General features: G+C 37.8%; 1 protein-coding gene across 2 annotated transcripts in view; it reads left to right on the forward strand.

Annotated features, from left to right (window-relative positions):
• Positions 1-13681, forward strand: part of ABCB11 (ATP binding cassette subfamily B member 11) — an 89328-nt gene that overhangs the window by 30044 nt on the left and 45603 nt on the right. For both annotated transcript variants that reach the window (XM_068543935.1, XM_068543936.1), the window contains exons 7-11: positions 136-307; positions 3340-3464; positions 4697-4871; positions 11367-11480; positions 13406-13516. In XM_068543935.1, coding sequence (XP_068400036.1) covers positions 136-307; positions 3340-3464; positions 4697-4871; positions 11367-11480; positions 13406-13516 — 697 coding nt within the window. The remainder of the gene's footprint in view (positions 1-135; positions 308-3339; positions 3465-4696; positions 4872-11366; positions 11481-13405; positions 13517-13681) is intronic.

The following is a 13681-nucleotide window of genomic DNA, read 5'->3' on the forward strand; positions in this document are numbered from 1 at the left end:
AAGCTATTAAGTTTCCCAAGGGCAATGGGGTACAGAAATAGGAGTGTTTAGAAAGGAAAGATTGTACTTTCTCAGCAAGATTGAATTGAATCGACCAAATTCAGTTTTAGTGACCAAAGCCTCTCTTGTTTCTAGTGATATTAACAAAATCAATGATGCCATTGCCGACCAAATGGCCATTTTCATTCAGCGCATGACCACGAGCATCTGTGGGTTCCTGCTGGGATTTTACCGGGGTTGGAAACTGACCTTGGTTATTATCTCTGTCAGCCCTCTCATTGGGATTGGAGCAGCCATCATTGGTCTGGTAAGAATGTCTTCTCACTTCTCTCCATGGGAAGACTTTTGCACTGAGAAACAGCCAAAAATGTGAAGCTTGATTCCCTTCTCCTGAGTACATTTAGTCAACATCATTTTGATCATTTTGATTTATTTTGTTTGATTATTACTCAGTATCAAATAACATTCCATTATTAGATTAGGGATTAATAATGTTTTAATAACACAAATATTATTGTATTAATAACAATAACAGCTACATTAATTGAATATTTACTATTTTGCCAGGCACTGTTAGGAGCCTCAAGGACATGATCTCTAATTTTACAACAATCTTATAAAGTATTAATGCCATTTTAAATATAAGAAATGGAGGCTCAGAGAGGTAAAGGGACTTGTCTGGAACTGCACAGCCAGTGAATGACAGAATAGGATTCAAATTCAAGGAAACCTGATTCTAAATCCCCACTCACTCTGCAGTGTGCCTGTGGCTTCCCGTGGTCTCCCAAGTTCAGATGCTCCCCTCAGAAAGGCCCAACAAATAAAAGAGATTTCTGCAACTGCAATGTGTTCTCCACTCCATCTGATCAGTTTCAGAGAGAGGGTTATCTGACCCATTCAGAGAAGTATCCCAGTCACAGTTTCCATTCCCCAGGTATGCAGGCCAAGGAAAAGTAGAGGAGTAGGAATTTGGGGTCATCCCAGTTAAAAAACACTCCCAAGGATTGAGAAATTATTCTATTTTACTTTTAGAGCAGCCACATTAGATAACAGGTCATGGGATCAGGCACACTAATAATTTGCTGTAAATGAGAATAGAATTTAAGTGAAAAGCTGCACACACATTCACATCATTGAGCAACAGGTACCGATCTCCATGACTGTATTTTCTAGCAAAATACTCTCTACACTCCACTGGCTGTATTACTCAAACGTTTCCCAAGTAATACAGAGTGACAATAGCAAAGAGCTCATTCCACTTAACTAGGTCACCACCTGGCTCTACCACCCGGCTCAAGAAAGATATGTTCGGGAGGGTGGGAGGGAGGGAGATGCAAGAGGGAAGAGATATGGGAACATATGTATATGTATAACTGATTCACTTTGTTATAAAGCAGAAACTAACACACCATTGTAAAGCAATTATACTCCAATAAAGATGTTTAAAAAAAAAAAAAAAGAAAGATATGTTCAACTTGTCAAAATGTCAGTTTCCTCATCTTTAAAATAAGGTTAGTACCTCCCAAAGTCATTGTGATGACTCAAGGCATTATCCATGTTATGCACTTAGCATGGCATCTGGCACAGAATTAATTATTAAAGAGATACTAGCTTTTATTTTTTTCCCAATCCACCAAATCATGCAAGTTTTACAAGAGTCTTTCCTACCAAATGCTTTCCAGCTGCACTCCAGGGAAACCTCAACTTCCACAGAGGGTCACTGGGGAGCCTGCAAACATTTGATTCAGCATTTTTTTCCCTCCAAAAAAATTTAATCTCTTTCTTCAAACCCACAAAAGATTAATATTCACACTCAAATGGATCATATGTCATGTCTTAACATGTTGGAGACCAACAACATAAACTGGTTAAGTTGATTTCAAATAGGCTCAAAGCACATTTTCTCTTGTCGTCTCAGTGTCCATATTTCAACTTCTTGTAAATGTGTCACCGATTTGGAATGTTGTAGCTCTGCACTTGTTTCTTCTTGAATTCAGGTGTGTGCATGTTTGTGTAAAATGATACGAGCAATTTCACTAAGCTCAATTCAAAAGCAGGACAAAAAAAGGTGGAGGGGGCAATATATGACATATTAGAATATGACATATTAGAACTGATTGTGGGTTTTGTATGCCTTTGTATGACTTTTATATACCTACAATGGGAAACATGAACAACTGTTAGATATTTCCCAATATACATCTTTTAAGTTCCTTTATCAGTTTAATTGAAGTATCAAAAGATTCTTTAATGTGCCATTACAATAAAAACTGATAACATTCGCAACTACTTAATTTTCTCATTACTATGCTCATTACATATTTCAGAAGTAAATTAGAAGAGGATTGTGGTAAAAACTGCCATACCACCCAAAGTCAAATTTTAATGTTGATTAAAATAGCCTTACTTTCCTTTATTGTTGCCTTTCAATTCACAAGATTTATAAAATGTGGACTTGTGAAATAAATATATTGTAATAAAATACCACTTTTACTTATATGTTAAAATTCTGTCTAAGATTTTGTTTGATATGGGTTTTGCTGCTAAAAGTTCGGAAAAACTTGGAAGATAAACCCCCTTAGTCTGGGTACTATATATATTTTTAGGTTTCTGAGTCAGTTAATCTTTCACAACATTTGCTTTTTCCCCTTGTTGTTTCTTAATCTGTGCCAGGGAAGTCTTTGGTGGTTGATTCTAACTAGGACTCAATCCAGGTCCAATTTTAGAAAAACTAACTTTAATATTAAGTGCAATGTCTTTTTCTTTCCTTTTGCAAAAAGCAAAACTAGTTAGTTGGGTCCCTACAGTTGAGTCAAGTGGTGTAATATTTATCTGAAGCTTTCTCCTATGGAATTACCTCTGCTGCATCATGCCTTTGCATGCTCAGAACCTCTCCCTTATTCTATATTCTAATGAATATGACACCTGCATGGGCCTCTGGTCTTTGCACCTGGTATTTGTCTGTAAACTGTGGCATGGCCTTTGGACAATAGCAATGAACTCTGACATGGTTTGACTTGAAAACATCATTAATATGATGACTGAAACACTGTGGTCACATAGAATGCCCTATTTAGGACATACTCTGTGAGAAGTTTTGTTGAGGCTGACTTTTAATGGAGTCATTTTGATATGTCAACAATCAAACACCCATGGATGAGGCTTAACACGGCTCAAACTTGGACCAAATTCTTTCCTCGGTAAACGCTGTTCCAATGGGAATCTAGTCTTGTATGAAACTGTGCTACATGTTTGCTCTGCTAGATGAATCAGTGAATGGCGGAGTGACTTACCTGATTATCTGGTCTTCACATTTTATTTTTTTCATTTGGACTTCAGAGTGTGTCCAAGTTTACAGACCATGAATTGAGGGCCTATGCCAAAGCAGGGGCAGTGGCTGATGAAGTCATCTCATCTATTCCAACAGTGGCTGCTTATGGTGGTGAGAAAAAAGAGGTTGAAAGGTTAGTTAATTGAAATGTCTGCCACTTTCCTGAATTTTGTTGATCTGCATACTATCCTGAATCTTCCCCATTTTGTATAAAGTGGCAGATTCACCTTGCTATGGTACCCTGAGGGAGCTTTTGTTCAAGAGGTAGCTAAGCTAAGCAATTAGATTGGTCAAAGCACCTACAAAAGACTCCCAAGCCTTTAGCTCTGTGTTCTTGAAGATGTTGCAGTTGGTGGCTTTTAGAAAGCCATCTTAGGTTGGATATTTGTTTCAAACTCTGATGGGGTGTGTGTACACACACCATACTTCATGCCAGTCTAAAACACTGTCTTCTGACATTAAGGAAAAGCCTACCTGATCTAAAATACAATTTTGCACATTTTTATTGAGCACTTTTTTATTCAATGTGTTTTATTCAGCTACTGTACTATATGCTCTTTTTAAGTCTAAGATTTCCATTTAATCAAATAAAATTTAGCATTGATATATTATAGACCATCATTCTAAGAGATTAACTGTTAATGAAAATCAAAACCTAAATGACCAAAACAACACAGTTGTCAAAACTTTGATTTTATTTATTCTTCCATTTATCTAGTATTTGTTGAGTGCTTATCAGGTGCCAGGTACTGATTTTATAAAACAGCCACCAACTTAACTAAACTTCTATTTCATATGTTGTAGATCTAGTATGATCACATTCTCAGTTGCTACCAAATTCACCAAATGAAAAAGAGAATAGAATTTACAACCTCTGATTATCCTCTTTTCATTTTTTTTCTTTTGCTTCTTTTGTTTGTGAAGTGGTTACCTTACTTCTCATAAAAAATTGCATTAGCATATTTCCTCCACTATGGAAGATATTATCTTTCATGTCATGTGACTTAATGAGAGAATTCAAACACAAATAATACTAGATCCCTCATGGTCAAACATTTGTGTTGAGAATTCTTTTCTCTTGGGGCAAAGCTTACCCCACTGTACTCATCCAAGAAGTAATCAACTATGAGGCTTTGTTAGACATCATCCTTTCAACACATTGTCATTGCCAGGTTGAAGCAAATTTTAAGGAACTGCACAGGCGTTATTGTTGTTTTCTTTCCCTAAAGCTGCCCTGTGTTTGGAATGATTTTATAATCATTGATTAAAACCACTGCGTTGTGGCCTGTTTTAAACATTTTAACTTGAACTGCTGCTACTGCTATTGCTGTTGCTGAAATAGACTCAAATGTCTTCTCTTCACAGGTATGAGAAAAATCTTGTGTTTGCCCAGCGTTGGGGAATTAGAAAAGGGATAGTGATGGGATTCTTTACTGGATTCATGTGGTGTCTCATCTTCTTGTGTTACGCTCTGGCCTTCTGGTACGGCTCCAGACTCGTCCTGGATGATGGAGAATATACAGCAGGAACCCTTGTCCAGGTACTTCCATCTTGATGACCTAGATAGAACATTTCCTGCCGGTATCTCAGAAAAGTCCACAGTGAAGGCATTCTGTTTATCCCGTTAGTGTTTGAAGGAGGAAAGCCTCAACGATTTGATGGAGTCCATCTGTTGAAACAGCAATACTTAATGCCTTTTATAGTAAAGGGATGCTGAGCATTTGACTTCATGAGACTCGTGATTTCATGCTTTCCAATCAACGGAAGATTTTATAGCTGTAAAACAATGATTTTTCTGATTGAGTCCAAAAGATGAAAATGGAAAGTCAGGGATCTCCTAGCTAAAAATTAACAGCTTATGTGGTTGAGCTTAATAAATGGCATAAGATATGTGCTAATGGACATAGTTGTTAAATACACTCACTCATAGTTACTAAAATACAAAGCCAATAATATCCTCAACTGAACAGGTAAGACAAGTATATTTTATTTCTCCCTTGCACTGTAGCCATGCTGTAACTAATGCCTTGGCTACTTTAATTTCCAGTATCTTTTCAGTTGTCCTTTCAAGAATTAATTGTAGAGCATCTACTATATGCCAGACTCATACAAAGTGTAGAGAATTCAATAGTGAGCAAAAGAAATGTGATATTTGCCTTGATGGAATTTACAGTTTAGTAGGGAAGCTAAACAATAAATAATCACATAATGCGTAATGACGATGGTATTATATGCTACAGAGGACAGGGACCTCGACAGTGAATAGCAGGTGTGGATGGAGTCAGGGAAAGCTCTTCCTCCCGCTCACCTTTCCTCCTTAGCTTACAGCGCCTCTTCTTACAGTTAGACTGTTGTCATTGTTCAAATTCCCAACTGGATGGCACTTCCCCAGTCAGGTCTTCCATGCTTATCCAATCTTTTATTCTTTTTTTTTTGTTTTTAAATTAATTAATTAATTTGTGGCTGCGTTGGGTCTTCGTTGCTGTGTGCAGGCTTTCTCTAGTTGTGGCGAGCGGGGGCTACTCTTCGTTTCGGTGAGTGGGCTTTTCACTGCGGTGGCTTCTCTTGTTGCGGAGCAGGGGCTTTAGGCGCGCGGACTTCAGTAGTTGTGGCTCGCGGGCTCTAGAGCGCAGGCTTAGTAGTTGTGGCACACGGGCTTAGTTGCTCCGCGGCATGTGGGATCTTCCCAGACCAGGGATCGAACCCGTGTCCCCTGCATTGGCAGGCGGATTCTTAACCACTGCGCCACCAGGGAAGTCCCCCAATCTTTTATTCTCCTGCATGGTTTGCTGAACTTTTCCTTCAGAGTCCTTGAATGAATCTGAACACTTGCATTTATTTACATTTGTTCCTGTCCCTTCCCACCCTCACACAGTAAGCTCCATGAGGTCAGGGAGGTAAAACATGAAATATATGTTCCATTTGGTCTGTTAGTTATTCAATAAATTATATTAATTTAAAAAGCATGGAAGTGGTTTCATATAAGATTCTTAAAAACAAATATTTTGGCTCCAGATTCTAGGTAGGACAGGCATCAATTAAATAATGCAAAATACCAAAATTTTGTGCACCAGAAATTTGCTAGCCAGAAGCCTGCAATTTGAGACCTACTGCTTTTATATAAATACATCTCTAGGGAAAGTTGAATAGAAATTTCATTTGCAAATAGAAATGATTATTAGGGGTCACACCATAATCATTCTAAGGCACTGACTTTATTTCATTAAGAGCATGGTAATACACTAAGAATGACTTTTTAAAATTCAGTTTTTCTTTGAAAGATAAACAGCTGGCATCACTTGAAGTTTGTTTAAAAAAATTAAATATGATAAATCATGTTAAAATGTTTTGTAAACCTTAAAGGGATAGCATAGATGGAAAGTGTTACTATTATCATAATTTAACCACTTTCTTTTTTTCTTTTCACACTTTTTTTTTAACCACTTTCTTAATAACTTTTAATATAGCTTTGCACATTTGAAAAGCCAGTGAAAGTACTGCAGGTCTAAAATCTGACTATAAAGTCCTTTGTCTTTATTGACCTAATGATTCTTAAGAACTTTCAACTTGACCAAACTAGAAATACCAGTAGTTGACTTTAGTCTCAGCAGCTTGTATCTGCTCGCTCTGCAGAAAGATATGCCCTGAGAAAAGACATCCTTCTTTTGATTCCTTGCCTGCAAGGAGGGGACAGAAGTGTGCACAAATAACAGTTCAGAGGGAAAAATGAAAAAATGGTAAATTGAAAATACACAATTCCAGTTGGAACCACTGAATTACCACTGAGTTACCCTTGGTAACTCTCTCCAGTGAAGATCCAATTTTATGGTTCTGTTAAAAGATAAACTGAGGCATATTAAAATTTTTAAAAGTTTGTTTGAGAAAAAATCACTCCTATTGGGCACACCAAACCAGAAGTGGTTAGAGGGGGTCTATTAATAAAAGCTAGGGGAAAGACTTTTATAGAGAAGAGGAGGAAGCAAAGCACAGAAATTATTTGATCGACTGTAGCTTAAGTAGTTGCCTTATTGGGGAAAGCCTAATTGGCTGTTCATGACTGGTTGTCCTTAGGTTTTGATTTCTTCGCCTTGAGGCATGCAGGCTTAGGTTCTGATCGCTTATGTAGGCTGCTACATTAAGTGGCATTAAAGCCACCTTGGTCTAATGGCATCCTTGTTTAACTCATTTAACAAGTTCTCACCTTCAAGTTTCCTGCCTGTTGGATTATAGGCTACTCTATACCTTCTGTAGATAATTCCTTCTCTCAACTGATATTCCTTGAGTACTTACTATGTGCAGACATGGCATACTATGTGTCTCTAACATTTTAATCATCAATAACTAACCTCACCTCCTTTTCCTAAACTTTTCCTTGCAAGCCTCCACTTACATCTTAAGAAACTTTTCTTCGGGAAGATGAGCGACATTCTTTAACAGTATAATCATTGGTAAGCATTCCCTTTCTGGTTCTCTCTCTCCCTCTCTCTCTTTCTCTTGAGCGTGCATGCACTTTTTTGGCCATGCTCTGAGCAACAAACTATGAAGGCTGAGTTTGCATAAGCTGAGTTGAGTGTTTTTAATACATTAAACTAATTAACAATTAGGTTAATCTAACACATTTTGTGATGCACAAAATCATTATTGGCTGCACGGTAATTGGGCATAAGTGGTAAGTATTTCACATAAATGACTGTAATTAGTATCACTTGTACATGGACAAAAAACATACTCTATGATCTATTACGAAAAAAAGATGAAAGGGAACTGAATGGTGCTGATGGTTGCTCTTTCATGCCCCTCTTAAGTTTCAGGACTCGATAATAAAAAAGTAACAGCAGTTATAGAGAGGAACATTATTCAGTGTATACAAGGTGTCAAGCACTGAGTGAAGTATTTAATGTAATTACCATGTGTAATACTCACAACTTCATTCTGTAATTGATGCCATTCTGTAATTATGCTACCAGTTAAAAATGAAATGGAGCCATGAGGTTGAGAAATATATGCAAGATAGCACAGGGTGGGATTTGAGCTCAGATCTCTGTGACTCTGAGGCTTGACTCATTAACTACTGTTTTCCTGTTTCTGAATCTCTTCCAAGGGGCCACAGATCCCTTTTTATTTAATTTATTTTTTTACTTATTTAATTGAACTCTAGTTGATTTACAATGTTGTGATAGTTTCAGGTGTAGAGCAAAGTGACTCAGTTTTATATATATATATATATATATATATATATATATATATATATATATATATATATATATATATATATATATATATATATACTTTTTCAGATTCTTTTCCATTGTAGGTTATTACAAGATATTGAATATAATTCCCTGTGCTATATAGTAGGACCTTGTTGTTTATCTATTTTATATATAGTAATGTGTATCCATTAATCCCAAACTCCTAATTTATCCCTCCCCCCTTTCCCATTTGGTGACCATAAGTTTATTTTCTATAACAGATCCCCTTTTCTCCAGCACAGCACACCCACAGATAAATTATTCCCCAGAGGTCTCTTTTGCCCTCCCTCTTCCCACACCGCAGTCCACAGGGCTGAAGAGTGAGATATTTGGGGTGAGAAATGATGTGTGCTAGCTACTGCGATGGTATTAGGATGTGTACCTCTGTCTGTCTCACTCCCTCTTTCCCTGAGGACCCCGAGAGAGATGTTCGCTGGAGGTAGTGTTTGCAAAGCCAGGCTGAGCGAGGGTTTGACTCCAAACTTCAGTTCAGGCCACTAGTGAGTTGGTCTAGAATCAGCAAACCATGGCCCACAAGTCAAATCCAGACTGTGGCCCGTTTTTGTAAATAAAGTTTTATTGGAACATAGCCACAGTCATTCATTTCCTACCGTCTATGACTGCTTTTGTACTACATAGTTGAGGAATTGAGTTGAATAATTGCTTCAGCCCATATGGCCTAAAAAGCCTAAAATCTTTACTAACTGGCCCTTTATGGAAAGTGTTTACTGACCCCTGAACGAGGACATGTGGAAGGCTTCTTTTGCTCAGTTAAAAAGACCTCTAATGAGGGTGGTCTTAACACAAATTAGACCACAAGTACTGTTCTGTCTGTTCATCTTCTCACTTCCTAAGTGTGGAATCTCACTTCTTTCATCATCATCATCACTATTATTTATGTGGCTGACATTGGATTAATCACCTTTACACACATTATCATTTACTTCTCATAACAATCCCTTGAGGTATAGGCAATCATTATCCCTGTGTTACAGATAATCAACTACTGGGGCTTGAGAGAATAAGTAATCTGCCAATGCGAGGAAGTACCTGCCATAATTAAGGAAAAGGACAGATTAGGACAGATGAAGGACAGATGAAGAGAGAATGTTTGTCCCCATGCATAGAATAGGGAATTCAGGGAGAAGGCAAGAAGGGGCTGGCCCACAGCATCCGGATATATGGAATAAAGAGGTTACTGAGAGGGAGGAGATGCCTGACTGGCTTTGAGAAGCCCCATGGTCCAGCCATAAGGGAGAAAGAGAATGGGGAGGGACTCAGGTATTTTGCCCTGATGTGCTATAACCCGTGGGAAGAATCCAGCTCATGAAACCACCACAGACTATGTTCATTTGATTACCCGAAAAAGACTACATTCATGCAGGTGCCAACCTTTATTTTACCTCAGAAAATAACTCCAGTCCTCAATAGATGGTGGCCAACGAAACAGCCTCTATGTGAGTCACGTGACTAAAGCTCATTCTTTGGTTGAAAGGGTGAAGTCTTGTGCTTCTACTAGAGGCCAACGTGAGGAATTGCCTCTTTGCCTCTTTATAAACAGCACTGATTAAAAACAGAGTGCTGACCTACTAGAGAATGGACTTGAGGATATGGGGAGGGGAAAGGGTAAGCTGTGACAAAGTCAGAGAGTGACATGGACATATATACACTACCAAACGTAAAATAGATAGCTAGTGGGAAGCAGCCGCATAGCACAGGGAGATCAGCTCGGTGGTTTGTGAACACCTAGAGGGGTGGGATAGGGAGGGTGGGAGGGAGGGAGACGCAAGAGGGAAGAGATATGGGAACATATGTATATGTATAACTGATTCACTTTGTTATAAAGCAGAAACTAACACACCATTGTAAAGCAATTATACTCCAATAAAGATGTTAAAAAACAAACAAACAAACAAACAAAAAAAACAGAGTGCTGTTGGGTAGGAACATCTGATCATGATCAGGTAGCCTTCCCCTAACTTAATGAGATGGCCAGGTTGGTGAGTCAAAGAAGAGCTTCCCCAGCTCTGCACAGGAACCTGGCCACTCCACTTGTGTGCAGCAGCAGTAGATGAGCCTGGGAGCTGGACAAAATGTCAATCAAGAGCCTGGATTCAAATCATGCTCTACCCCTTAATACATGTTGAGATATTGGGTAAGTTAGGCAGCCTCCATACACCTCTGTTTCCTCTTCTATTGTAAGGATTAAATGAAGTAATACGAGTAGAGCACTTAAACACATACCTTACTATTATTGTTATTATTGCTAGTAGTAGTATAGCAGTAGTTATCCTAAAAACTAGTTCACTAGTAGCAGGAATATAGCAGTAGCAGTAGCAGTAGGCATATTTTGCAGGTACCAGTCTCTAGAACAATCAAGCTAATCACAGTGTCTTTATCATTTCAACAACCCTTTAACCAGAAGTCTTTAACATTATAAGGCTGTTTATATAATCAATCAATTATCGTATCACTATTCTAACCCACTCAGTGTCTATATGCTGCCTTGCTTAGACCTCTTACTGATGTAAAAACATGTTCTTCTTTGTAGAATAGTGATGTTCAATCAAAAATAATGTAGTCTTTTAAATCAAAACAGTAGAAAAATTGGAGATACTTTGCAGAACAAAAACTGTTCCTAGTGTTTCCAAAGAGCTATTTAGCTTTCAAACTCCCACAGAAGAACATTTCTGAGAAATCTTTGAGTTCACATGGGCAGCCCAAATGACAGTGAAGACTATTTGCAAACTGATGAAAACTATGTTTATTTCTTTTTATTACAGATTTTCCTCAGTGTCATAGTAGGAGCTTTAAATCTTGGCAATGCCTCTTCCTGTTTGGAAGCCTTTGCAGCGGGCCGTGCAGCAGCCACGAGCATTTTTGAGACAATGGACCGGGTATGTAAAAGCCAAAAGTAAGGGCCATTAGCAGGTTGGGGCCGGGGGGAGGAATGAACTCATGAGGAATTTATCCTCAATGTTAAAAAATATGAGAAACTATCACAATGCCCTTAATTCAGCAGTACTTAAATAAGTGCTGTCATGAGCCAGACCCCATTCTGAGCTGGCAGTGCAAGAATGAAATAGAACAAATAAGGCCCCTGCTCTCATATCATATGGGAAATAGGCAATACCAAAGTAGGCACATTCAAAGATAAGATAATATTAGATGGTGATAAGTACCAGGAAGGAAATAAAATAGATCAGTGTGATAGTGGTTGGGATGGGGGAAGGAGCATTTAAATTTAGTGACAGTGACACCGTTTCTGAGCTGAGAACCCAAGGAGGTGAGTCAGCCATGCAAAAGGGGACTCGCGGGAGGAGAGATGCCTGAGAGGTGAGAGCAGGGAGGTATTCATGGAAGAGATATCCAGGTTGGAAAAGGGCTTGGTGAATGCAAGGAACTAAAAGTCAGTGTGACTGAACAGAGTGAGCAAGAGACAGAGGCTGTAGGAATGGGAAGGGGCCAGATCACACAGGACTTTAAGACCAAGTTCATAAGATTAGATTAACTTCTAAATGTGGCAGAAAGTCTACAAGCTTCTAAAGGACCCTGGCAGCCTGGCTAGGATTTCCCTGCTTAAGTTATTGAAGGACATCAGAGGTCAAAATTCAAGAACAGAAGGGGGGAGGTGGCAATATGTTGTTTTATATTTTGGGGTGTCATTTATTGGGGTATAAAATGATTGTTGAAAACCACATAGAGCTATCCAAAGTCTACCTCATTCTTAGGGTTGTTGCATGCTCAAATAAGATGACGAGTCTGAAAGGCCCCTGAAACGATTACAAAAAATTAAGGCATTTAAAAATTATTTTATTATTTTTACTAGAGACCAAAGAAGAAGAAATAGATGACACTGTAGCCCCAAGTAGAGATATGATGATGAATTTCTCTCACTAGTGAGGGAGAGGGAAGAAGTTGGCCCTGGAGTGTTCTGGTAGATGGAGATGACCCTCACTCTTGTCTGATGACCTAGCATGGTTAAGTTCTGAATTAGGCTCACCACTAACAACAACAGAGGTGGAATTCAGCATATCAGTTGAAAGTTGGTATATTTGAAGACACCACTTGAGGACGTTCAGTTAGTTTTAATCATCGTCTACAATAGCTACTCAAATGTTGGGTACTACTGGACCTTGGCCTCTTGAGATGCCTCTACTTCCTCAAGTGAACAAATGGGTGTATCACCTGTCTAGTTAGGTTACAGTGATGATTACATAAATGAAAAAAGCGTATTAAAACACCTTGTACATTGTCTTCTGTGGTATCTCAATTTACAATACTCCATAATAATATCAATATATTATATACTAATATATTAATTATAGATCAATACTATATATTTCCATAACATCTTACAGAAAAACCCAAACAAACTTTTTGGCCAACCTATTTTATTATTTTATTGTCATTATGTAATAATATATCATAGTAGTATACAATAAATACTAATTAATTAAATTAATGTGATAATATTTTATACCAATTATATGATCATTGACATTTTATATTAATTATAATTAATTGTATATTAATTATTTATGTAAGTTTGGTTATATATAAATATATGTAATATATTAATACTATTACATAGTAATAGTAATTACAATAGTAATAATCTCACATTAATTTCTCAGTGAATGGTAGTGAATATTATTACTATCATTAATGCATATTTAATGTGGAAGCAACTTATCTTTGCCATATCACTGCAGTGTTTTACCTGATTGTTGTTCTGTTTTATGAATCAGTTCAAACCGAGATGGACAGTAAATGCATATAATACATGCTGTTGCTATATTCCTTTTATATTCTACTCCAGAAACCCCTCATTGACTGCATGTCAGAAGATGGTTACAAGCTGGATCGAATTAAGGGTGAAATTGAATTCCATAATGTGACCTTCCACTATCCTTCCAGACCAGAGGTGAAGGTAAGTGCCAATTTCTTCTTTGATGATTCATTTCCAGAGCCACAAAATAATTGTTTTTATGAAGCATGACTTATTTTCCAGGAACGAGGCTGGGAGACACGTTTCTCTGGAAGTGTCCTCAGGTGTCTTGTCGTTCCTCAGGCCACAAACCATATTCCTTGTGAT

Source organism: Eschrichtius robustus, chromosome 5 (assembly GCF_028021215.1).
Source record: "Eschrichtius robustus isolate mEscRob2 chromosome 5, mEscRob2.pri, whole genome shotgun sequence".
Taxonomy (NCBI): domain Eukaryota; kingdom Metazoa; phylum Chordata; class Mammalia; order Artiodactyla; family Eschrichtiidae; genus Eschrichtius; species Eschrichtius robustus.